The 27,386-nt window shown below is 44.8% G+C and overlaps 1 protein-coding gene across 2 annotated transcripts in view; it reads left to right on the top strand.

The window, feature by feature from the left end:
- The first annotated feature begins 6,271 nt into the window (after window positions 1-6,271).
- The window catches only part of VAPB (VAMP associated protein B and C), a 47,699-nt gene continuing 26,584 nt past the window's right edge, over window positions 6,272-27,386 (top strand). The window contains exon 1 of one of the 2 annotated variants that reach the window (XM_032605676.1): window positions 6,272-6,648. In XM_032605676.1, the coding sequence (XP_032461567.1) occupies window positions 6,591-6,648 (58 nt within the window). In that variant the 5' untranslated portion in view covers window positions 6,272-6,590. The remainder of the gene's footprint in view (window positions 6,649-27,386) is intronic. The other variant, XM_032605677.1, reaches the window with a different exon arrangement.

Raw genomic sequence — 27,386 nt, 5'->3', positions numbered from 1 at the left:
ACAGGGGGAGGGCAATGGGAGCTCCATGTTAAGAATCCTCTGCCACATGTGCTTCCTCACTTGGCTGACGCAAATCTGTGTCCTTTTCCTGTAATAAACCATAACCATGAGTCCTTTTCCTGTAATAAACCATAACCATGAGTACACCAGCTTTCATGAGTTCTGTGAGTCCTGCTATTGAATTGTCACACCTGAGGGTGATTTTAGGAGCACCACCTCCCCTGACACTGGCCATTGGTGTCTGAAATGAGGGCCGTCTCAGGGGCCATGCCCTCTAACTTTGCAGCTGGTTCTAAACTCCCTGCACGGCCTCAGCCCTTCTCTTCCTGTCGCCCCATGAGAGGCCAGGCCTCACCCCCCCGATGCGTGCGAGGGAGACTGACAGTGTGTGACGTCTGAAGCCACTGGGCTTTGGAGTGATTAGCTCCGTGGTGATGGGTGATGGCAACATCAGACCTCAAAAGATTCCCATAAATAAGGTGAAAGATCATAAAACACACAAGGAAACAGGACGCCCTGAGCCAGCGGGAACAACAGCATTGAAACTGCACGCACTTCAGCTACTGAGAAAGTTGTAAACAGTCTTCAGTGTTTAAAGAAATCAAAGAGGGTGTGGGGATTAGGAAGCCATTTCCCCTCGGCTCTAAACCAACCCTCTGCTCTCTGCTCTGAGGTGCTGGAGCTGGAGCCCTGTCCACTCATTTCTCCTCAGGCAGCTGCTTTCCTGTCAGGTTCCCTCAGTACAGGCGCTTGAGGAAGACCCAAAGGCAGGAGGGCTGAGAAGGGGGTCTTGCTCCTCCTGTCTGCTGCGTGCTCCTGTCACTGTCACCTCAGCAGCCACCCTCCACCTGGCAGCAGCCTGCTCCTTTCTGGGGGGTGATCCCAGAAGCATCCTCGCTGCATCCCCTCAGAGGCCCCGGCACTGGCCAGTCTGCTCCCACTTGCACAAGCCTCTCCTCTGAGCTCCTGGGGTCTAATGACCCGACACCTTGCCTATGTTCCCCTGCCCCCCGCCGCACTACCCTCGCGATACCTCGGCGTCTTCCTCTTCTGGCTTTTACAGTTCCCCCTTACCTGATTAACCATTTCCTCACACTAAATTATCTTTGTCAAAATAACTGCTGTAGTTTCTGCTTTCCTGGCTGGACCTTGACTGATAGAGTACTTTGTACCAAGAGTGGTCCCAGGAAACAGACCCTCGAAGAGGGGATTCTGGGGCTGACTTAGCCACATCCTCATGCTTGACTGTGGTGCCCACGGGGTGTGGAACAGAGGCAAGGGTGTGCTAGGCTCGGACCAGCTCGCAGAAGCCAATGGTGCGTCTCTTTTAACTCTGTGTTCCGCGATGTTCCATAGGTGGCTTAAAATCGGTCATGGTGGGAGTGTTTGCATCACAGAAATCTGCCCAAACTACAGATCAGTTATTGTTATCCCAGAGAGTCAGTTTAGCATCCAGCGTGGGTTACAAGTAATATGCAGTGTGGCATCACTACTACTTGCCTTCGCACCTGCATCTGACTGTGATGTAGTGCCCACAGCAGCAAGGGCCCGGGAGAGCCGAGTGGCTGCTACCCCTGACGTGGCAGTGATGACCACGGGACTGTGTGTGGGGGGGTGGGTGGCTGCATCTGAGTTCCTGGAGCTTTTTCTTTTTTCTTTTTGGCCACATGGCTTGTGGGATCTCAGTTCTCTGGCCAGGGATTGAACCTGGGCCCTTGGCAGTGAGAGTGAGGAGTCCTAACCACTGTGGCCAGGGAATTTCCTCCTGGAACTGTTATGGAAGGTAAATGACAAGCTCTTTAACCTCTCAGCTTAAGTCACGGTTGGAAAGCCAGAGAGATTCTACAGAGCCCTAAAATAATCCTTTATTTCTTGCAGCTATAGGTTTTCGACCTTGCTGAAAATCATAGCCCAGATTGAACTGGTCAGGTTGCAGAATTACAACATAAGTGGAATCCATAGATTTTCCAGAATCTCAGGCAGTACATTTAGATGTTTACTTTGTCTGGCTGAGAGATGACCAGAAGCACAGATGTACACTGACCCGTGGCGAGTGGGTGGCCAGGAACAGATACAGCAGAACCGGATTTCGTGAGAAGGAGGTGTGGGGAAGGGTGATGTGGATGCCTCCCAGGATGAGCTCAGTGCGAAGATATTTCCAGTGTCCCATGTGAATGCCCACCCCAGGGCATCAGTGACTCAGTAATAATCCACTGGACAGGGTGACAAATTCTGGGCCAGCCCCGCCATTGCTTGTACACTGAGTTTACTTAAAAGTGTTCATGGTAGCAGGTGTGGAAGCTCTGCATGGGCCCAAGAACATGGACTTCCCCTCATCAAGCTGACCTGGCCACTGCCACTGCCTGAAGTGACAACAGTGGAGACCAACACTGAAACCCCAATACGGCACCATTCCCTGCATGGAGGGGGGCCTGAGACCAATATTAGAGACCTGCCAATGTGATCCTTAGTTGTATAAAGGCACAAAATAGAACTTAGAGGCTTAAAAAAAAATAACTGAAATGAAAAACTCCTGGAAGAGGTTTATCGGCAGTCTAAGGGGAAATTACTGACTGCAAGAGAGATCTGAAGAAATATCGGGACACAGAGGTGAGAGATGAAGCTATGACAGAGAGGCAAAGACACACGGAGAACGGTGATTTTATGTCGCCTTTGGGAAACAACCTGCAGTTTGAAGAATACTGGTTGAGTAAACTACTAGTCAGACTTCTGGGAGAAAAGAGTGAGAGGATGGACTAAAGTAACATTTAAAAGAGACATTGTCACACATGCTCCAACATGGGTGAATCTTGAAGACATTATGCTGAGTGAAATAAGCCAGACACTGTACAATTCCACTTACTTAGAGTAGTCACGTTCATAGAGACTGAAAGTAGAATGGTGATTACCAGGGGCTGTGGGGAGGGGGAATGGGGACTTATTGTTTTTTGGGTATGGAGTTCTAGTTGCAAGAGGAAAAGAGTTCTGGAGACGGATGGTGGTCATGGTTGCACAATAATGCGAATGTATTCAATATCATTGAACTGTACAGTTAAAATGACTAAGGTAGTAAACTATATGCTATGTGTATTTACAACAGTTTAAAAAATTTTTTAAATGTTGTTTGAGAATTTTCCAGAACCTTGAAAGATACAAGTCAACAAATTCAGAAACCCTCGGGAATTCGAGCAGGATAAATGCTATAGACTGAACATTTGTATCCTCCCCAAAATTCATATGCTGAAACCCAATTCCTGAATGATGGTATTAAGGACCTCTGGTCTTTGGGGTGATGAGGTCATGAGCGGGGAGACCTCATGAATAGGATTAGTGCCCTTATAAAAGTGACCCCAGAGAGCAAGAAAATAGCTGACTATGAACCGAAAGTGGGCTCTTGCCTGGCACAGAATTTGCTGGTGCTTTGATCTTGAGTTTCCCAGTCTCCAGAACTGTGAGAAATAAATGTCGTTATTTAAGCCATCCAGTCTATATGGTATTTTGTTAAAGCAGCCTGAATGGGCTAAGACAATAAATTAAAAGATACATCGTGATAAAACTGCAGAACCCCAGAACAACAGGAAAAAACTTTTTATTTTTTATATTTTAAAAATTTTATTTATTTAATTAATTTATTTATTGGCTGTGTTGGGTCTTCGTTGCTGCACGCGCGCTTTCTCTAGTTGTGGCGAGTGAGGGCTACTCTTAGTTGCGGTACACGGGCTTCTCATTGTCATGGCTTCTCTTGTTGCGGAGCATGGGCTCTCTAGGTGCTCAGGCTTCAGTAGTTGTGGCTCATGGGCTCTAGAGCGCAGGCTCAGTAGTTGTGGCGCATGGGCTTAGTTGCTCCGCGGCACGTGGAATCTTCCCAGACCGGGGCTTGAACTCGTGTCCCCTGCATTGGCAGGTGGATTCTTAACCACTGAGCCACCAGGGAAGCCCAGAACGGATTATTTTTGAAGGAATAATGAGGATATTGTCATCTGAAACCTCAGCAGTAACAACGAAAGCTGGAAGTCAGTGGCGGCATCCTCACAGCCCTGAGAGAGAACAATTATCCCTCTAGTAAACCAGCCAAAATATCTTGCAAGAACAAGGGAAAAATAAAGTAATTTTCAGATGAACAAAAACCGATAGCATTTGCTCCAACCAACTCACTGAAATAGAGTTTAGAGGCTCTACTTCAGGCACGAGGAAAGTGATCCTGGTTGTAAGTTCTGAGATGCAAGAAGAAAAGATGAGTAAAGAAACTGGTAACTGTGTGGTTGAGTCTAAACCAACATTGACTATATAAACAATTTAGTAATGACTCACTGGTGAAAAAGGAAAAGATTAAAATATACTATAATTAAGGCATACAATTTAGGGGATGGGTGATTGAAGTATGCCTAAGTGCTTTTATTTTCAGAGAGCAAAGTAAAGAGTAATCACTAAAACAACATAAATAGAGTATATAAGAGGAAATCCATATATACCATAAATATAATAAGTATAAATCGACCAAATGCTGTAGTTAAAAGACAAAGATTTTCTTTAAAAAAACCTTTTTATTATGAAGAATTCCAAGCATACTGAAAAGTGGGAAAAATAGTACAAAGAATCCCCATATGCCTGCCGTGTAGGGTCCGTGTTAGCTATTTGCTGTGTTTCATCTATATGTGAAAAGGAGAAGATTAATACATATTTTATGTAGTAAACATTACATAACGAAGTAAAATTTAAATGTCAATAATGAGGTGAAGTGTTCACTTTTGAGGCCAAGCAGACATGGTGTCTCAGTAACTTTTTTTTTAAATTAATTATTTATTATTTTTGGCTCTGTCAGGTCTTTGTTGCTTACGGTGAGCAGGGGCTACTCTTCATTGCAGTGCGTGGGCTTCTCATTGCAGTGGCTTCTCTTGTTGCAGAGCATGGGCTCTAGGCACGCAGGGTCAGTAGTTGTGGCTTGTGGGCTTCAGTGGTTGTGGCTTGTGGGCTCTAGAGCACTGGCTCAGTAGCTGTGGCTCACCGGCTTAGTTGCTCTGTGGCATGTGGGATCTTCCCGGCCCAGGGCTCCAACCCGTGTCCCCTGCTTTGGTAGGCGAATTCTTTTTTTTTTTTTCTCTCTCTTTTTTGGAGGTGGGGCGGGGGGATGAGATCAGAGAAACTGGCAGAAACCAGGTCTCACAGAGCCTTAAGGCCATGGGAGGCTTTGGAATTTATTCTAAGTGAGATGAGTGACATTGGGGGTTTAAGCAGGGGCATGACACCATTGGACTTAGAGTTGTTGTTGTTTTTTTTTTAAAGGGAATTCCTTTATTTAATTAATTAATTTATTTATGTATTTATGGCTGTGTTGGGTCTTCGTTTCTGTACGAGGGCTTTCTCTAGTTGTGGCAAGCGGGGGCCACTCTTCATCGTGGTGCGCGGGCCTCTCACTATTGCAGCCTCTCTTGTTGCGGAGCACAGGCTCCAGACACGCAGGCGCAGTAGTTGCTCACGGGTCTAGTTGCTCTGTGGCATGTGGGATCTTCCCGGACCAGGGCTCGAACCCGTGTCCCCTGCATTGTCAGGCAGATTCTCAACCACTGCACCACCAGGAAAGCCCGGTAGGCGAATTCTTAACCACTGTACCACCAGGGAAGTCCAGGGGTCTCAGTAATTTTTAATCATGTACTTTTTTTGTGCAGTTATTTATTCAAAGGCTGCCTCTCCTATGGGCTCTAGTGAGAGGGTAGGAACCAGGTCAATATTTCTGATCATTGTATTTCTAAATATTTGTTGCATTTAGTAGCACAGGATTCAGCACAGTGCTTGTTTACACAAACATTTAATGTAGAGTAGCTTTTATTTATTATAATTGATGCTGTTGTTATCCAAAGCGTTCAGCAGAGTGGCACAAAATAAGCAAGCAATAATTGGTAGCTTACTAAATTTATATTTATTGTTTACCATACGTCATCGTGCCTAGCACACATCATTCACCCATAAACATCATGTTTATAATAAGAATAAATAGTACTTTATTATTCAAAATCTCTAAGTGCCTGGCACCACATTAGCAGGGGAAAGTGGCAGTTCATTCTTATTAATTATTATTATTGAGTAAAGCACTTAACACAAAGCCTGGACCCCACGGGCCCTGAAAAAATAATGTTCAGGGGGACGGTCCTCAATTCTCGGCGTCCCCCAAGCGCCCCTCCCCCGGACCTGCGCAACGCCCCACCCCCTGGCGTCCGGCAGCCCCGCCCCCGCGGCAAGCGCCGCGCCTGCGCACTGCCCGATAGGGGGCTCGGCGCGCTCAGCTCTCCACCGCCCGAGCGCGCGCCGGGCCGTGGCGGCCGGCCTGCTGCGTGCGTGCGTGCGTGCGTCTCTGCGTGTGTGCGTGCGTGCGTGCCGTGCGCTCGCTGGGCACCGCGGCTTCGCCCTCGCCCTCCGCCCCTGCGCCTGCACCGCGTAGGCCGCCCCCCGGCGCGCACCCTTTAGGCGACCCCCGCCCGCGCCCCGGCTGGCCCCCCCCATTCCAAATTTAAAGGGGGCGCAGCATTCACGCCTCCCGGCCCAGGTGACCTCTCACGGGTCTCCCCGCCGAAGGTGTTCCGCCGCCGAGGAACATGGCGAAGGTGGAGCAGGTCCTGAGCCTCGAGCCGCAACACGAGCTCAAATTCCGAGGTAAGCCCGGAGGCCCGCCGCCCCCAGCCCCCGCTCCGGCCCGCGCTCCGGAGGGCCCGGCGGCGCGGTGGTGACGTCGGCCCCCCGGCCGCGGCGCCCGCCCGCCCGCCCGCGCTTCCCGGGCCCCGAGGGCCAGGCGTCGGGCGCGGGAGTCCAGGGCCTGTTCCTCCGCAGCCTCCCGCTCCTCGCCCTCAAGACAGTCGCCTCGTTGCCGCTGTGGCCGTTCCTGTCCCGAATGCGGCCTCCTCACTGAGTGTGGGCCCCGGCGGCCGCCTGTGCCGAGAAGGCTCAAGTCCTGGGTCAGAGGTCGCCTCTCGCTGGCCGGCCACCCCGCCGTGGACACCTGCGGCCGTCCCCTGTCGCGAACTGCTCGTGGCAGCTCGGCACTTACCACTCCCTGAAAGGACCACTTTACGCACTTGTGTACCATGTCTGTATGTTAGGAGGGAAGCTCCATGAGGACAGGACTTTGTCACGTCTCTGCTTTATGCCCCGCATGCCTTAGGAGCCTAATAAGTACCTGTTGAGCAAATGAACGAAAGGGACGTCCGCAGAAGTTCCCACGGGGTGCGTGGCCCAGCTTTCCTTCTCCTGCCTTTCTCGCGCCCGTTGCTCATGTCTCTGCAGCCGTGCGGGGCTGTCAGGGTGGCGAGATCTTTTTTGTCCCCGGAGGCGCCTGGGACTGGAGCCCGAGGAAGCCCAGGGGGCCACATGTGTTTGTGGCGAACCAGAGCCCCTTGAAATGTGTACCTTTATTTTTAATCTTTTCCCCCTACCTTCTCCAGCAAAATATTAGAGCCGGGGGATTTCTTCTGACTTGGTCATTCCTTCTTTCCAAAGGGACTGAGTAACTGTGTAGCAGACGGTGCTTGGCCCTTGAGAGATATGAATGGACAAGACAGACAGGACCCCTGCTCTCATGAAGCTTACCTTGTAGGGAGGGGCGACAGGCCAGCACATGAGAGTGTTTCAGGTAGTGGTAAGTGCTGTGAAGGAAATAAGTCAGGCTGGTATCATGAGACTGTGCTTGCGTTGGACGGCCAGGTCACCGCTGTGTCGCCAGCACTTGTCTAGGGTAGCTGCTCGATAGATGTTTGTGGCATTGGAATGCCTGCTGGCCACAAGGCACCCCACTTTAAATGTACCGGCAGGAGGTAGTGTCCGGTAACTGACCCAAAGTTACTCAGTTGGCAAATGGCACATTTGAACCCAGATTTCAGAGTTCGCACTTTAACGGTTATGCTATCCGACCCCTGGGAAATACTCCAGTGCTGGGGCTGTCACTTAGCCTCCCAGGTTAACAATCTCCAGATTGTCACATTTGGAAGTGACCCCAAATGTATAAACAACTGAAGGTTTTCCAGTTAAAACAAACACCCCAAAAACCTAACGTGGATTATAATTCCACAACCGTGCTATAGCTTATGTGATGTTCTCATCGCCCGCCTGAGAAAGCAATCCAGGTAACTCAACTGAACATGGAGGGTGATGGTTTCCACTTGAGTTGTCTTAAGTTCTCTACCCTGGAAGCCTGGCTTAGCTACTCCTGGGAATTGGCACGTTCATTCATTTAGTCCACAGACATTTCAGTGCCTGCTCCATGTGCCAGGTACCAGGAGAAGATGAGTCACATCACATGTAGGCCCCTGCTGTCCCTCAACCCCCCACCCCAGAACTTCGGTGTAGGGAAGAGAGCAGATGACAGAACCAGCCAGAGCGGTGCAGTGATACAAGGTAGTCCAGAGTACTCTGAGAGCACTGAGGAGGTCAGCTCCGGAAGGAGGTGGCATTTGAGCGGAGTTTAAAGGTCAAATGGAAGCAGGTGAAAAGAAGAAATGGTTGGGGAGCCTGTCAGGTGGAGGAAATTGCATGTACAGAGGCACGAAGACTGAGATGATTGGGCTCCTTTGGGATGCCAGTAGTATTTCGGAATGACAGTGACAGAGCATTTGTTGGGGTCACGAGGCAAAGGAGGCGATGAGGCTGTCTAGTAGACAGGAGCCAGTTCGTCTAGGGCCTCCGTGCACAGGCACAGCCAGTGTCCAAGTTCACATTGTGTTGTGTCTCCTCGGCTAGTTCTTCCTTGACTGATCCCCGGCAACCTTAACCCCACCCCTAGTACACACGCTCTCCTCTAAGGTGGTGTCATAGAAAGAGGCACTAATTGGAGAAAATTAAAGTTTTTGTCCCAGTTCTTGTACTTAGTGATGTTTGACCTTGGGCTGGCCACTTTGCTCCCCAAAGCCTGGGATTACTCTTTACTCCATGGGAATGGCGCTCATATCTCCCTTGCCTCGTGTGGAAAGTTTTGTTGGTCTTATGGCTGTTCAGCTGCTTTGTAACTGTGCAGTATTGTGCAGAGATCGGTTGTATTTACACCACTGGTTTCATCACTTCAACTTCTTTACCTGAAAGGTATGGCGAAGAAGAGTGATCTGTCTCTGGCCCAGGGTTGACCAAAGTAATGATGGCCAAAGTCACTGGATATTTTTGCTAGGGAAGTGATCCAGGAAAGTTACGGTGTCAGATTGTTGAAAGCTGTTGGCTTGTGGCTTCAGAAGAGGTATCCGCAGGCATATGTAAACCCCCTTATGATTTGTTTGTTGGTTAGTTTTAAACTGAGGACTGAGATTGTGAAATCAGAATAGAGGCTCAGTACCCTGTTTTGCTGTATAGACCGCATTCGTTTCAGGATGCGAACTGGCACATTTCACTGGTGTCTTCCAGATGGCTTGGGGTGATGCCGCTGACTTCATACGGTTCACTCAGATGAATCAAACTCGTAGCTAACTTTGCTTAAGAAGATAATAATTAAAATGCTTGTCATCCAGAGGAAAAAAATTAGTCATCTTTTAAGTGCAGCCTAAAATGATATGGGGTTGTATATGTTGGATTCTTTTTCGTCTTGGGCATTTTGTGTGATGCTTTTGAAGTTAAGCATGTTGCGGAAGAAAAGAGGACACAGACTTACAGGACCTCGTTCAGTCTTACTTTTTTTTTTTTTTGGTACGCGGGCCTCTCACTGTCGCGGCCTCTCCTGCCGCGGAGCACAGGCTCCGGACGCGCAGGCTCAGCGGCCATGGCTCACGGGCCCAGCCGCTCCGCGGCACGTGGGATCTTCCCGAACCGGGGCACGAACCTGTGTCCCCTGCAACGGCAGGCGGACTCTCAGCCACTGTGCCCCCAGGGAAGCCCTCGTTCAGTCCTATAGAAAGTGCCACACTGCACTGTGTTAAGTGTCAAAAGGAGAAGGATTCCTGGCCTCCTGAAGGAAGCATGACACTGTGATATTTGCCTTGGTGACACAGTAGGGTCTGTTGGGATTGGGGACACCTTTCTGAACGAGTTAAGCGCTTCTAAAACCTGTGAGATGTGTGCTTTGCGTCATTGCTCTTTCTGTTGCTCTTACCTCTTCCGAGGCCAGATCATTTTCTGTTTCACTCTGAGGCCCCACTTGTTGCCCAGCTCAATGAGAGCTTTTTCAACGAGTCACTTTCAGGGCATTTTGTATCTCTTGTTTTTCTCCTCCCCTCCCCCTTCCATTGATTCCATCCATGGTGAGTAGTATGTCTTGTATTTTCTTGGTCATTGCCCAGGACTCTTAATCCTTCTTCACATTCTAGCATTCTCCCCCATCTCGTGATACTGTCACCTGAGAATGGTCAGTTAACCGTCCTCATGGGCTGATTAGTTAAGATTTAAACCTGCAGTGGACCCATTACTTTTGCTTTCTTGTGTGACTAAACCAGTGGCCTTCTAGAAGTCTCAGGTAGTCCTGCTGTTGGTCAGTGTGGGTCACAGGTGGGGTAGCACCACTGGATTGGTGTGGTTGATTACCACTTCGGGGTGGAAATAGGAACTTGGGTAGATAGGTTAGGGACAGTCTCTTTTGTATAAGGAAAGCGTGCTTAAAAGCATTAGTTCACCCTCTTAAGTTAACGTGTAGTTTAGTATTTAGGAAGCTAAAAAATATAACACCTTGTAGATATAGTCTGTTCAATGCAGTAATTATCTTTGAGATGCTGGTTACAGCATTAATTCTCTCGTTTTAGCACAGCACTGATTTCCTTAACGTTTCACGATCACACAGAGCAGACCGTGTTTTACAGCACAGCAAAGTGTCAGCAGTGTGCTTAAGGTTCTTTATGGTAGTGCTTTAAATCCATCCTGAATAGATCGTCTTCATTTATTTAATTATTAACCGGCTTGCTTATAAGAAGCAAGTGGCATTAAACTTACCAACCTTTAGTCAAACGTAAGTCTTTGTAGATTGTGTTATTTGTGAAGTAGAAGTTAACTTACTTTTACCCACTTATTTACTTCTCTTCTTCACAGTTAACTCCTTAAGGAAGAAATGGATAGTTCTCGGCTATGTGCTTACATGGTGATAGTTCCTTGTGTGTGGTTGTAACGTGAACAGTTTTCTTCATAATAAACCTGGTAGCTTTGCATCCAAGTGTGGATTTATTAAAATAATTAGTCTGAATCGGTGCTTATTAAAGAGGTGAACTCTTAAACATTATTAACACTGTCTTTTATTTATTAAAATTATATAGCATCTTTCCTTCCAGTGCTGAAGGCAAAATACTGAGAACTTTGACCCTGTAGTATTACCACTAAGTTGCTGAAAATGAGGGGAGGAATCAAGGGAGTAAACTACATTGGTTATACTCAAATACTACCCTTAGGCTTGACTTTTAGAACCTGAAACTTGAATTTTTACATAAGGAATTATCTCCAAGATTGCTTCATATATCTCCCACTTGTATTTGAAAAATTTGCCGTCTGAAGGATGACCATGGTTTGGAACAAATGAGCATAGCTTTCAGCAAGATGGCAAGAAAGACCAACACAAAGAGTGCTGAGTTCCATTAGTCAAGACAAGGTTGCCATTGAGTGTCTTTAATAAAATAAAATAAAAGCCTTCTGAGCAGTTATTTTGCACTGGGGATTGTGTTAAAAACAAAGTTGCATTATGGCTTCCAGGCTTGCTTCCTCCTTTTCTATCATTCTAGGCCCCCCTCTCTAGGCTGTCATCAGCGTAGCATATCCAGGATTGCTTTGGCCCTTGTTCGGTGGATGTGCACATTCTTCGAAGTTTTTACCTGACAGACCTAGGCTGCTAGCTTTACAAAAACAACAGTTGTTTAAAGAGCTTCATTATGGGAACAAAATTACTGAACTTGACAGTCATTTTAAGACTATTTTTAAAAATACCAGTGTTGCAAAATAGTATCTCTAGAATATCTGTATTTCAAAATGTTAAATATGTTGTTTAAACAAAAGCTGTTGATGTCTAGAAACAATGCCTTAATGTGCTTTTGGATTTTTCCCCCCTTGCATGGAAAAAAAAAAATCGTTGAGAAAATGCCATAGTCCCAAGGGAAAAATCTTGACGTGCTTTCATTTACTAATTTAGCATTAATGGCACAAAACTGTAAAGGTATAGAAATACCTTCCTAGAGTTTTCCTTCATCCCTTCAGAGGGGTTATTATCAGTTTTTGACTAGCAGGTTACTATTTCTTTTCATCTGTGTCAAGTAGTGTCTTCAATCAGGCTTTTGGCTGTGTTTGTGTGTGCACGCCCGTGTGGGCACCTAAAGTACTGCTGGTGTGCACACATTCTCACAGGTACCCATGATGTGTTTGAGTTAGTGTCCAGCTGGCATTTCAGTAGGGTCTTAGAACCTTCGCCTCTTTGGGAAGGGTGTTAGGGAAATAAATATTTTGGGGGAGAAAGAGATTGAGACTGTTTTGTCTTTTGGCTTGTACTTGAAGGCAGTGTTATGGCCCCCTGGACCGTTTACCTAGATTTGAATTGCTTGTGATGTGGCTTTGTAACCTTTAAGACTCTAAGTTCCTTGGGCTGTCTTTAAAGGCTGGAGGGTGCTCAAAGATTGGAGAGGGACAGAACCCCGCACCAAGGGAGCTGGGAGCAGAGGGCATATTTGTAAGGGGCTGAGCGGTGGAGGTCCACCACTTAGTAGACCCCGCAGTAGGGTGGGTCTGGAGTTAAAAGCAGTGGCCGTAGTGGAGCTGACATTCATTTTGCAATATGAGAGGAAAGAAAAGGTGAGGGAAGAATGAACGTTTCTAGAAGATAAATGCTTAATTTCCAGAAGGTAGACCACAAAGTCGAGGGACTGTGGTAGATGCTTTATGTTCTTCATCTTACTGTTTAATCTGTAGCACAGTCCTGTGATGGAGTTACTCAGTGGTTAGGGAGCCTGCTCCTGGGGGAGGCCACTGTGGCACACAGTGGTGTAAGGAGGCAACGCAGGTGTGTCTGGCGTCAAAGCCCATTTCTTTCACATCGACTCTAGAATGAACTCATAAAGGGTTTCATTTTGGAGGGAGGGAGGCAGAGAATTTTTAACCATTAAGGAAGTGTTAGGAGCTGTCAGGATAATTTCTTAAGAACATTAATTAAGAATTATTATTTGTGGAATTTTTAGGAGGGATTTCTCAGCATACTTTTTAAAAAGTTCATGTTGGTGACTCCAAAGCATTCTTTGATTTACCTTGTGAATATTCAGTTTTTATAACAGGTATCATTGGTGTTTCATGATTCTGTATATTTAGAACACGTTTAACTTTCGAGTAATTTGCACATCTGCTCTGGAGTCTTTGGAAGGTAGGGTGAAACTTATAGGTAGAGATTTCACAGGTTTGCACATTTGTAAAGTGGGAATTTAGAGTTCAAAAGGGTGCTTATTAAGATATGAAGGTCTGAAATAAGTGACCTTCATAGGTGCTACCTTAAACCTTACAGGTGGGGCTACAAAGGCAGAGAAACAAATAAGTGTGAATTAACATATAACTAGAGATTTCTCAAATGTTGAAAGAGAAAAACTCAAGGTGAATATCAGAAAGTGCTGTTTTATTCTGTAGGAGGTACACTTTGGGAAGTCATCATTCCCCCAAATGATGACATCCATGCATATGAATCAGATTGGAGAGGCTTTGGAGACATGCATGGGTATGACGATTGTGTGCGTAATAGATGATTGTCCGATTGAGAGTATTTGGGGTTTCTTCCTTTTCCACAGCTCATCCTTTGAGGTTTACTTCATGAACAGATGACCCCCCTCTTGTCTGACGGAGTATAGCATAACTGTGACTCAGGGCTGGTTTGGTCACCGCATCCTGAAAGCTTCCTGTGGGCCAGGCACCGGAGTGGGGACTGGAGAGGAGTCCCGGCCCTTAGAGTTTCCAACCTCCAGGTGGTGGGAGGATGGAGGAGAATGTGGAAATGGGACACTTACGGGCTGTCCCTCACTGGGAGCTTAGAAAAAACTGTTAATTCTGCTTTGGGGTTTGAACCTTACAGGAAAGGTGGGATTTGAGATCTGTGACTTGTGCTAGGCATTTTTCTGTAAGTGCTCATTTATTCTTAAAACAGGTCTAGGAAGTAGATGGTTATCATCCTCAGGTTCATAACCTGAACTAGAGGTAGAACTGGGATTTGAACCAAGATCTGTCTGGCCGCAAAGCCCATGTTGTTTATCATTACATTGGCTATATTGCTCCCCTTAAAAAGTGAGTGTGAGTGTGGCTCACTAGGAAGGCCCGGGATTTTCTTATTTATTATGTTGTTAGGAAGATGAAAGGAGGACTGGAAATAGGACAGTGGGAATTGAGAAGAAGGAGTGAAAGAGAACCGAGATATAAAAAGGAAGGAAAGGTGCTTAATTGTCATTGTGATCTAGTAATGGCTTCTTTGTCACTGCTTCCACGCAGTGCAGAGTTGTTCTGGACCGCTAAAGCGACTGATTAAAAAAAGCTTTGTACTAATTGTTTTCCCCTCAGAACTTGTGTTCTAACTTGATCACTTCTGATTGTGTCATTCATGTATGAATGTTGAAAATTATGTGCTAATGTTATCACCACATCTTTCCTTCTACCACCCACTCCCCACTCCAAGGCCTTTATTACCTCAGTGTCTGTCATCACAAACAGTGCAGGTCGATTGGGTCCTATTTTGCCTTTTAATTACATCACTCAGCAACATTTACAGTATAGTAGAAAAAAGGGAAGGAAAGGAATGGTACCTAGGTCAGTTTTCTCTTTCTCTCCATTCTTGGAGCACCCTCCAGCCTTTAGAGAACCCCAGGAACTAAGTGTTCCAAGCCACATCACAAGCAGTTCAAATCTCGGTAAACAGCCAGTAGTATCATCATCTCTATTTTAAAAATCAGAGAAACTGGGCCCAGCACTTGGTGGAATGCATAATTTGCACCTCGGGCTTTCAAGCCTCTACAGCTCGTGTGCTTTGTATTACAAAGGGAGGCTTCTGTTCTTACTCTTGCTGTCACTTAGAGAGACACTCGGCTCACCTCCCCACCCAGCTTTGATTTCCTCTTCTGTCGGATGAGGAAACTTGAACTCAGTGCCACTTTGTGTTCCTTCCAGCTCTAGTCTTGAAAACGTGTGATTAAAATTTATTTTCACTGAAGAAGAAAGATGGAAAGCCCATGAGGGCAGAAAGTGGAGTTTGTGTTTCTCTTAGAACCTACCATTGCTTTGCACTAGTGGGCTCTCAGATTTTTAATTAATGAGCCCTCTTGTTCCTGTTGCAAAAGCTCACTGTATCCTAGTAACCTTTCTTGAGTATTCTTGGATATTCTTATCCAGTTCCAGTGTTTTCTGCATCACCTCAAACTGTACAAATTGTGTACCACTGCATGTTTTGTTTTTTTATCTTTTTTTTTTTTTTTTTTTTTTTTTGCGGTACACGGGCCTCTCACTGTTGTGGCCTCTCCCGTTGCGGAGCACAGGCTCCGGACGCGCAGGCTCAGCGGCCATGGCTCACGGGCTCAGCCGCTCCGCGGCACGTGGGATCTTCCCGGACCCGGGCACGAACCCGTGTCCCCTGCATCGGCAGGCGGACTCTCAACCACTGCACCACCAGGGAAGCCCTGCATGTTTTGTTTATGTTATCCTCTCCCTGTGCTTTATTTACTGATTGCTTTGTCTTCCATGCTATAGAATGCAAGCTCCTATAGGTTTTGTTTCTTTTGTTTTCCCCAGTGGTAACTGATAGAATATATTTTTCTTAATTGTTTTCTTCTGCTAGTAACCCCAAAGAAGTTGGACTTGGTCATCTTTTCAGTGTGTGGTTTGACCATTTGAAATAGAAGCATATACACAAGAATAAAAAGAGGGATTTGCTGAAAAACCAAAGGTTTGTCCTTGTGGAGGCTTATTTGGATTCTCATTCTGTTGGTTGAATTGATTTGTTGGCATGTAAGTGTGTCCTGATGGACTGCTCTGAAAATCTAAATCCGTGCTTTTTGACCTTTTCGAAGTCAGACACTGCTTTACTAATTGGATGAAGAAAAGCCATGAATCACTCCTTGGAGGATCTGCAGATACACTCCTCATTCAAAACGTCTCATGTGATTTGGGGGCAGGAGGACCACAGTTTACTGTGGGCGCCTAGTTGACCTCTAGTTCGGAGAGTGGCGGAGGGGGAAGAATCATGAGAGGTCATCTGGTGAAGTCCAGAGAAAACTTGGTCAGTTTATTTGGGTCTCTTTATTTTATTCTTTCAAAAAATTTTTTAAATGAATGCCTTTGTTGCCTTTGCCCTTCCTAGTAAGGTTGTTTCTTTTTTTTTCTCTACATGCCTGACTTTGAGCACAGTGCTTTGGCAGTTAGTCCTCTTCAGTAAATGTCTGAGTGTTGTCCCGTCTACCTTTAAAAAAGAATAACTGCTTTCTCAGTCTCGTTTGCTCTCCCTAGCTACTCCCTTCTGGAAGTAGCTTATCCTAGCAAGCCTCTGCAAATAGTCTTAATCACCATTTTCTCACCACCCATTCACTCCTAAAGTCATTGCCTGGGAACTTTATTGCTTCATTACCGCATCTGTTGTTGTATTTTTATTCTTTATCACCTGTGTACCCTCTGTAGCATTTGACACCTGTTGCCATTGTGCTACTTGACACTCTTCCCTTCACCTTCTTTTTTTTTTTTTTGCGGTTCACGGGCCTCTCACTGTTGTGGCCTCTCCCATTGCGGAGCACAGGCTCCGGACGCGCAGGCTTAGCGGCCATGGCTCACGGGCCCAGCCGCTCCGCGGCATGTGGGATCCTCCCGGACCGGGGCACGAACCCGCGTCCCCTGCATCGGCAGGCGGACTCTCAACCACTGCACCACCAGGGAAGCCCCCTTCACCTTCTTAATTACCCTCTTTTGGCTTTCTCCCACCCATCTGGCCATTTTTACCCACTCCTTATGGAGTCCTGTGGGTGAGGCTGAGGGATACAGGTTCCCCCCTGCCTTCTTGCTCCTCTTCTCGTTGTCTCTCAGTGTCCCCACCCGTCTTCCTTTTTCCCCCTTGGCTTCTAACAGCGTTTGCGGATGACCCCAGGCCGCCCCTGCCCATGTGGGGCTGCAGGTACTTCAAATGCAGCATGCCCCAAGTTGTACTCTTCCCCACTCCCTTTTTCTGTTTTCTCCAAACCTCCTCTTCCTGCACATACCTCCTTGAATGGTACCCACATCCACACAGTGGAGCGACTCAAACTCAGAAACCCCATGACTCAGCTCTGTCCCTTCTTCCTCGTCGCCTCTGTGGCTGCCTCGTTGTTCTCCCCGATGACTGTAATAGTTTCTTACCTGGTTTTCCTGTCTTGAGTCCTTTCTTCTCTCCATACTGATGGCACTTTCAAATGTGCAAATCTCAGCTTATCTCTTGCTTTTTTTTTTTGAAGTTTTGAATTTTATTTTGTTTATTTTTTATACAGCAGGTTCTTATTAATTCTCTTGCTTTCTTAAAATCTTTAAATGTCTACCCATTGCCAAAAGAAAAACTTTTAAATTCTTTAACAAGATCTGGAAAATCATTTGTGCCCTTGATCTCTCCAGCATCACCTTTGCTCATGCTTGTGCTCTGGCCTTGGTTCTCCCTGGTTGTAGAGCTTTTGCATATGTTGTTTCCATCACTCAAGGTGAGTTCATTCCTCCTCCTGTCCCACTGCTCCCGCCTGCACTTTGAGGTCATTTTCCTGACACTCCACTCACATTGTGCCTGTCCCCTGTGCCCCCGCACGTATCGTGGTGAGTTGTGTTTGGTTACTTGCCTTCCTCCCCTGTTAATCAGCAAGGCCTTTGCCTGTTTTGGGACCTTGTCTTTTATCCCTGATCCCAGTGCTTAGCATAATGCATGGCGCGAGGCACCTTCTCAGGGAGTTCACGTCCAGGTTGAGAAAGGTGAGAAGGGAAAAAGAAAAGAGACCTTAATGTGCAAAGGAATGATGAAGAAGCCCTTCACCAAGGCCTGCTGTGTGCCGCTGACCGATGTGGACATAGTGCCTTTCGCTCAGAAAATAAAGATATTCTACCAAGCACTGGTCACTTTTCTCTCCTCTGCACACTTCGGTTTCGCCGCCTCCCGTCCTGGTGCAGGGCCTCAGTACCGCCCGCACCACCTCTTCACCTGGTGTGCTTCACCCCGTTCCTCTTCCATCGCTTGTGGTATCTTGCTCCACTAGTCAGCCTCTCTGTTTCTGGTGTCTCAACTTCCTGTTCTACTTGATGCTTTCCCAGTGCCTGCAAACATGCTTAAGCTTCCCCTTCCTAAAAGGAAATCACATTCCTCCAGATCTTCCCCCACTTAAGCAAATGCTCGGTCTTACATCATAGGTAAAATTTTGGAAGCAGTGAATCTCAGTGACTGGTTTACGTCTTCACTCTCCTTTCAATTCTCATTCCTTACCCCTCCACTGAAGCCCTTCTCAGTCAACAGGTTTCTCTTTGTGACTTTTGTCTTTGACTTTTCTGGTGAACTGCCCAGCCGTTTATCATCTCTTTTACTGGATGTTGACATTCCCCAAACTTCTGTCCTCAGTCTTCTCCATTTAAGCATTCTCTGGGTTGTCGCATTAACAGTCCCTTAGGCTCTCACTTCTACACAGAAAACTTGCAAATCTCCAAGCAGATCTTTTGATCTCTAGGCTATCTGCCTACCAGTCATTCCTGCCTCTCTGATGGTCATGAAAACACCTCAGGACTTGCCATATTCCGCGCTGCATTCGTGGTTTGCGCTCTCGTTCCCTGTTGAACGTGTCTGCCGTATCTTGGGACTGGCCCTTGCTCCCAGAGGGGTACGCCAGAGATCCTAACCTCGTCTTTCCCTGCCCCTTATCCCACACTGCTCACGTCTAGTCAGTCCATTTTCATGAACAGCGTCTCCTGCACCCCTCTGCTTCTGGATCTGCCCACTGCCATATCCTGAGTGTAGGCCCTCTCTCTTCAGTATTATTGCCCCATGTCCCAACTCCCTGTTTCTAATGTACTCCTTACTTCCCTCACCCTTCAAGCTATCCTGGATACACTTTTCAGAGTTATTTTCTAAAAATTGAAATTGATCATGTCATTTCTTTATTTTAAAACGACATTCGTTGGCTCCCTCAGTCCTACAGGTTAGTGTTCAAAATTCTTAGGCCAGCATCACAGCCTTTCAAAACTGGGTCACACTTCTTTATTTTTAAAACAGTCTCGGCTTTTATTCTCTATTTTAAACAACTAAAATATTCAAACACTCACACACACACAGATGTGTGAGTACATCTCCTCTTGTATCTGGTTTCTCCTGAATGCTGGCAGAGGCGGTGAATACTTGTCAGAGCCCATGAGGAGAAGGAAACCCATTTTCCTTCCTCATACCTGCCTTCCTAGTGTCATTTTTAATATTCTTCCTTTCATTTCCTTCCACAGAGCTCATTCCCAGACTTGTGTAGGTTTACGGTTTTACTTAAACTATAAGCTTTTAAAAAGCATAAGCAGACGTGACTTCCCGCCACCCCTCCCGGTTCTCAGTTCACTCCCTTCCCTCAGACCCCTTCTTCTGCAGCCATATGGTCTCCCTTACAAAGGCCTCTTGCACTTTGATCACACCACACCGTGCTTATTACCCCAGGGCTTCTCCTCCAACTGAGAATGTACGTTCCTTTATTCCTTTATCTTTTCAAACTCCGGGACTTCCGCTCAGTGTTCAACTCCCCGCCCTCCTGTGTTTACACAAAACTTTATATATTATCTTTCACATGGTATTCAGTGCAATGAGAGGTAGTGTACAACCCAGCAGTTAAGAGTGTGAACTCTGGGGCTAAAATGCTTGCATGTGAATCCTGGATCTACCACCTAAAAGTTATATGACCTGGGATAAAGTATTTAACTTCTGTGCCTCAGATTCTTCACTTTGCGGTATGTTAGGAGAGGATTAGTGAATTAGCACATGTAAAGTGCTTAGAATAGACCTGTTCAGTGTTAACTAATGTTACTGTTGTTTGATAATTTTTTTTTCAAGATACATCATTCCGGAGCCTCAACCCTAGAGATTCCTATTCATTAGCTCTGGGTGGGTCTTTCCAGGGTTCTGGGCAGGAGCTGCAGTGTCATCTCTCCAGCTTGAGAGCCTCGCGCAGTACCTGGACTGGGCAGTCGTCAGTTACTTACTGGATGCCTGCAGTGTGCTAAATACTGTCCCGGGTACTTGAGACACGAGATGAGAAGACTGACAAAACCTTCTGGTGGGGAAGATGGGCAGAATATAAAAGGATGGGAAATGCGTATAATATGGTATCAGATAATGGTAGGTGCTGAATGGGGGTGGGGGTGGATGCAGGATAAAGGGGTTTGGTTAGGAGTGGGTTCTGTTTTAAAGAGGGTAACTGGGGAAGGCTGAATTTCCGAGAAGGTGATGTTTGAACTGAGACCTGTGTAAAATGAGCGTGCAAGCTGGGAGAAGAGCATTAGAGAGAGAGGGGGCGGCAAGTGCACGGCCCTCGGATGGTGATGGGCTTGGTGTGTTCAAGGAGCAGCACAGTCACTTTGCCTGCAGTTGAACGATGGGGTGGTGCAGTAGGAGAGGGGCTCAGGGAAGAAGGAGGAGCTCTTGGTAGACAGGCCACGGGAAGGACTTTGGATTTTGTTGTGATGTGGGAAGGCACGGAGGATTCTGACCAGGAGTCTTTTTAAAAGACCATGGTCGGTGTGGGGAAAGTAGGCTGTGGGAGATGTGTGGATGGTGGTATGTGTGGAAGCCATGAGGCTGCTACGGTTATCCGTAACTCGTCCACCCATCCGTCATCCATACAGTTATCTATCATCCATCTACCCATCCATCATCCACACAGTTGTCCATAATCCATCCATCCATCCATAATCCATACAGTTATCCATAACCCAGGCCAAGAGACTGTGGCTTGGACCAGGGCAGTGGCAGTGGAGAGAATGGGATGAGAAGTGCTCAGATTCCAAATCTCTTTTGAAGGTGGAGCTGGCTGAAAGGTCAAATGTGGAGCAGGAGAGGAAGAGAGGAAACTAAGGTAACTGCCTTTGGCTCAAGCATTTTGGTGAATGGTGGTTTCTTTTCCTGAGATGGGAAGCAGTGTGTTTGGGGGAGGGGAATGGGACTCTGCTCTTTGGCCGTGATAAACTTGAGATGCTTAGTACAGCTGTAAGTGGACATCAGGGGAGAGGGTCAGGCTGTGGATGTAAATTTGGCAAGTCTCAGTTTATCGTTAGAACACAGTATAGGGAGGAATAATTTTTTCCAACTGAGAGATGACGTAAGCCTTTCCAGAAGAGAGGACATTTGAGCAAAACTTTGAAGAATGAGTATGATTTCCAAAGTCAAGAAAGGGGAAAATGGAAGATATTTTTCACCCGAGTCTCACAGCCTTTTTCCCTGGCCTCTTGTTGAATTTGTTTAAGAAGCTGCTGACCTGGTTGATAATCTCTTTTCACTTGTATAGCCACTTAGGTTCTCTACTGAAAAGGAAACCAGAGCAGATTACATACTAACTGATAAACCATATTCTACTATTTCTCATTGTTCACAAATTGAAAATTCGACTTGGACCATAGAGGTGCAGAATGCTAAGTGTGTTTTTGCTTCACTCCTCTGTGTCTGCTGTGAATTGGGACATGTTGATTTTGGTGTGGAGGTTTTTCATATGTTTGTCATCTCCACTGAAGGCTGAACATTTTGGGGACATTTTTACTTCTGCTGTTACTGACTCTAGGCACTTGACTTTGACCTGTTAATGTATAACTCAGTCAGGTTCCAGCCACAACCATGACCGTGAGAAATTGGGACCCCTTGCTCTCTAATCACGCATATAACTCACTGGGGCACAATACCTGTCTTGATCTCATGTTTTGCCACTCTCCTTTACAGGGAGAATTTTAATTGGAGTAGAATATTGCTTAGCTTTTTGTTTAATTTCATGATCACCCTAATCACAAATTTGGTCTCCTAAATAAAGAAAAATTACTAGATGTTTGTTAGTCAATGGGTCAAAGATTATGCATTGAAAAAAAACTGAGTCTAAGATACATTTAGAACTGATATAAAATTCACACTAGATAGGTGTGCCATTACCTTAAAATAATCTGTTTCAGTGCTGGGTATAGGTAGAATGTACGAAACTTCAGCTCTTATATAATACTTTTAGCCATTTTTCTATTTAGAAAAGAAATGTTGCATTAACGAAAGTAGTCATAGAATTTATTTCTAGGGCTTCCCTGGTGGCACAGTGGTTGAGAATCCGCCTGCCAGTGCAGGGGACAGGGGTTCGATCCCTGGTCCAGGAAGATCCCACATGCCACGGAGCAACTAAGCCCGTGCGCCACAACTACTGAGCCTGTGCTCTAGAGCCCGTGAGTCACAACTACTGAGCCTGCATGCCGCAACTACTGAAGCCCACGCACCAAGAGCCCGTGCTCTGCAATGAGAGAAGCCACGGCAATGAGAAGCCCGCGCACTGCAATGAAGAGTAGCCCCGCTCACCGCAACTAGAGAAAGCCCATGCGCAGCAACGAAGACCCAACACAGCCAAAAATAAATAAATAAAATAAATAAATTTCGGGGAAAAAAAAAAGAATTTATCTCTAGATGGGTTAAAGCTTCTAGTCCTCAAAGTTTTTACAATAGATTTTGTCAAAATTTGGGGTTTGGGTCTTTGTCTTGAATTAGTGAGACCACTTCTACTCTAAACGTGTTTTAAATAATAACCTTGATTTTTATAAAAATTACACAAGAATGGCTATTGCTGTGTGTATATTGGTTTTCAACAACTCCACAATTCAGGATTCTAGTATTTTTATGTATACAAAGCATTCTGGACAAGGAGAAAATTCTCTCAGAACATTGTCTGGATCTTAAACTATTGCTTTTTTCCTGTGGAAAAAAATGTAAATACACAAAAGTACATATAATTTAATAAACACCCAAATACAGAATAACTAAATGTTAATAATTTGTTAGACTTGTTGTAAAGTTTTTCTTTAATAAATAAACCTTCACCAAGAATTTGAAGACATGTTTGTCCTCCACATCTGCCCATTCATGCTCCAGATCTCTTCTTCACTTTCCAGAGGAATTTAGTGTGAACTATTTCCATTTTTTTTCTGTATCACCTAATGTGGTACTGTGGTGTATGTATCACGTGTTTTTTGAGACCTATCTGTTGTTGAAATACAGATGTAGTTCATTCTTTTTAATTGCTGTATAGTATTCCTTCACAAGAATTTAGCACGTTTGTTTTATATATATATATATATATATATATATATATATATTTTGGGGGGGTCTGCGTTGGGTCTTCGTTGCTGTGTGCAGGCTTCCTCTAAGTTGCGACGAGCAGGGGCTACTCTTTGTTGCGGTGCATAGGCTCTAGGCCCACGGGCTTCAGTAGTTGTGGTACACGGGCTCTAGAGCACAGGCTCATTAGTTGTGGCACGTGGGCTTAGTTGCTCCGCGGTATGTGGCATCTTCCCAGACCAGGGATCATACTCGTGTTCCCTGCATTGGCAGGCAGATTCTTACCCACTGTGCCACCGGGGAAGTCCCAACACATTTGTTCTTAATACGAGTTCTTTATATATTCTAATAGTAATTGCTTATCTGTTACCATAAGCTCCAAATATCCTTCAGTTTCCTAAGGTGTTCCTTGCTGTCCAGCTTTATGTCTTTTGCAGGTAGCTTTCCTGAGTTTGATCTTACACTTCCATAGTATTTTATCCATTGGATTCTTATACTACAGTAGGGTGCCTTGTGGTCTAGTTTTTCCCACCCATGGAGTTGATGGGAGACTGAGTTTTATTTCTTTTTGCTCCAAAGGAGCTAGGAAACTAGTGAGTTGAATAAGCAGCCTTAAAGATTGGTATAGTCTATCTCAGTCAAGCTGGCGTCTAGTGTGCCTTTGATGGCATCATTAGTGAGTATTCTTGGTTTTTGATTTCTCTTGCTATAATAATGGGTGTGATGTTTCTCAGTAGCTGGCCTTCTCCGAGGATATCAGGTAGGTTACTTTATTAATTTAGAACACTTTGCATTCTAAGATTTCTTTGGGAAAGTTATGTGTATGTGTAGGGTTCTTTATGTGTGGTTCTTTCAAAAGAAGAGGTACATAATTAGGCTTTCTGCTGAAATATTGGAATCCACTGTCTGCCATTAAAGGCACATTTGCAAAGCTTTATTTTTGTTTCTGAAGCTTTGAATTAACGTGTGAGCTAATAATTAAATCAAAATAGATTAAAAAAAATTATCTCCCAGTGTCCTTACTCTTGAATTCATGGTTATTTAAGAGCTTACCGTCTTTGAATAGCTGTTACTATGAAATCTGTTTTTCATTTTTTTTGAAGGGGCAACTTTAAGCAAAATTATCATAGAATAATAATGACGAAGGCATCATTGACACAAGTGAACGTTTTTAGTGCCTTCAACCTGTGTATGAACAAAAATATATCATGATTTCAGGTCAAAGTTATGGACTAGGCATTCGTTTATAGGAAGCGTGTCAGAATCAGAGTTGAATCGCCTCTGAGGAAGTCTGGTGTTCATTTGTGCTGCACACCCTCACTGAGCCCTTTAGTGCAACAGTGTGTGGCGCTGTTCTAGACTCAGACCTTCCAGTGCTGAATCACGTGGAGATTCACTCTAGGTGGGAAACAGGCAGGAAAGGAACACGTGAACCATCAGTCAGTGGTGAGTCTTAGGTAGAAGATGAAGAGGGGGATGATGCTGCGGAGGGAGCAGTCAGCAGCCAGCTCAGTGTTGGTTCACCCCGAGCCTGGTGGTGCATCCAGGAGGGAGGGTGCAGGAAGACTGGAAGCATTGTTTAAAGTAGATAGAAGTGTGGCATGGCCGTTTTACTCATTTGTTCAGCATATTTATTGAGCATCTGCGCTGTGTCTGGAAGTGTTCTGGAAACTGATGATCAGCGGTGAACACAAGAGGGACAGAAGAGTCTCTGTGTTTCTGGAGTGTACATTCTGAAAGTGGAAGCCTTACATGAACAAGAAAAATAATGTGAGGACTGGTGCATTGCAGATGGTCAGGGAAAGGAGGAAGCAGTAGGATACCTTTAATGAAAATACACTGTCAAAGGATAAATTTTAAAGACGTCTGTAAGATATCCAACAGACTTTTACTCGACAGTGTCCATTTCCCCCATCTTAATATACTTTTACAGTAGACTCTGTGTATCAGGGTCTATTGTATTGAAACCTCAAGCATAATTTCATTGTCTTAACAAAATCCATCATCAGTCCTGGGCTTCTGGAGACAGATGATTACCTTTCCAGAAGGTCATCTTTTCAGAGTTGAAATGACATATGGTAACTTGTTTTTTGGAAGTGTTGAAGAAACAAGAGATATTGTACCTAAATTGTGTTTACAAAAGAGTATAAAATAATATAGCTCTTTTTATGCAGAGTGGAAAAAAACTTATGGAGCTAATAACTTTAAATTTATATCTGGAAAGCTGAGAGCTGATAAATTATATATCAAATTGGCATATAACTTACTTGGTAACACATAGTTTGAGTTTCAAAGTATTGTGGCTACATCAGGACACATATTACAAAGGAAGGATATGTATTTGCAACACCAGAATTTCATGAACTCCAGAAAATGGAAGAAAAGCAAAACAAAGCATCTTTATTTATTTATTCAATTATACATACACAGTACATTAAAATCAGTTATATTTACTATCTGAAACTGTGGGGGTGCCACCAAAAGTGGATTAATATGAAGACCAAATACTTTTTTTTCCTTCTTTTTTGGGGGGAAAAGAAAAAGCTTTATTTTTTTTAGAGCAGTTTTAGGTTCCCAGCAAAATTGAGCAGAAAGTACAGAGAGTTGCCCCGGCCGCACAAATGCACAGTCTCCTCCACTGTCAACGTCCAGCACTAGAGTAGTACGTGCGTTACAATTGATAAAGCTGCATTGACACGTCATTGTCACCCAAAGTCCGTAGTCTGCGTCAGAGTTCAGTCTTGGTGTAGTACATCCTGTGAGTTTTGATAAATGTGTAATAACATGTATCCACCAATATAGTATCATACAGAATAGTTTCACTGTCCTAATAACGCTCTGTACTCAGTCTCTGTATCCCTCCCTTCCATCTTAACCCCGGCAACCACTGTCTTCATAGTTTTGCCTTTTCCTTAATGTTATATAGTTGGAATTACACAGGTTATAGACTTTTCAGATTGGCTTCTTTAACTTAGTAACATGCATTTAAGATTCGTCTGTGTCTGAATTTTCATGGTGTGATGGCTCATCTTAGTATGGAATGATATTCCATTGTCTATATATACCACCGTTTATTTACCTACTAAAGGACATTTTGGTTGCTTTCAAGTTTTGGCAGTATGAATAAAGTTGCTGTAAACATCTGTGTGCACATTTTTGTGTGGACGTGAGTTTCCAGCTCCTTTGGGTAAATACCAGGGAGTGTGATTGCTGGATTGTGTGGCAAGAGAGTATGTTGGGTTTTTTAAGAAACAGCCACACTGTCTGCCAAAGTTCCATACCATTCTGAATTCGCAGCAGCGAGGAATGAGAACTGTTGCTCCACATCCTTGCCAGCCTTTTATGCTGTCAGTGTTTTAAATTTTGGCCATTCTAATAAGTGTGTATTGGTATCTGATTTGTTGTTTTAATTTGCAATTTCCTAATGACATATGTTGAACATCTTTTCACTTGTATATTTTTTCCACCTGTATATCTTCTTTACTGAGGTGTCTGTTCAGATCTTTTGCCCATTTTTCTTAAGTTCAGTTGTTCATTTTCTTATTGTTGAGTTTTAAGAGTTCTCTATATATTTTGGGTGACAGTCCTTTATTAAATACTTTAAATATTTTGCACATATTTTCTCCCAGTCTGTGGCTTGCTTGTCTTCGCATTCTCCTTAACAGTATCCATTGCAGAACAAACATTTTTGATTTTAATGAAGTCTAGCTTATCAATTATTTCTTTCATGGTTTGTGCCTTTCGTATTGTATCTGAAACGTCATCGCCAAACCCAAGGTTATCTAGATTTTCTTATGTTATCATCTAGGAGTTTATAGTTTCGTGTGTGTGTGTGTATATATCTATCTTTGTTTTCTAGTTGAATTGCTAAGGAAAAATATTACCCCTTAATTTCTGTCCTGCTCTTTACATATGGGGTGATACGATATGCTTAAGGTTACACAGATAAGTAAGGTCAAGATTGAGTTTTGAGTTCACTTGGAGTTTCACTGTCACCTTTTACGGTCTTTGGGACCTGAATGCTTAAGTTATTCTTTTGTGAAAATGGTTATTTGCATTTTCTGAAAGGAAGAGTTTTGTTATAGTCTTTTCTTCCATGGATCTTGGAATGAACGATTACAGGAAAGAAGTACTCTTAAACCGTGCATAGATTGCTAAAATGTTTAAAAATTTAATGGAATACGTT

This window comes from Phocoena sinus, chromosome 15, assembly GCF_008692025.1.
Source record: "Phocoena sinus isolate mPhoSin1 chromosome 15, mPhoSin1.pri, whole genome shotgun sequence".
Taxonomy (NCBI): domain Eukaryota; kingdom Metazoa; phylum Chordata; class Mammalia; order Artiodactyla; family Phocoenidae; genus Phocoena; species Phocoena sinus.
This window is presented reverse-complemented; position numbering and strand designations above follow the sequence as displayed.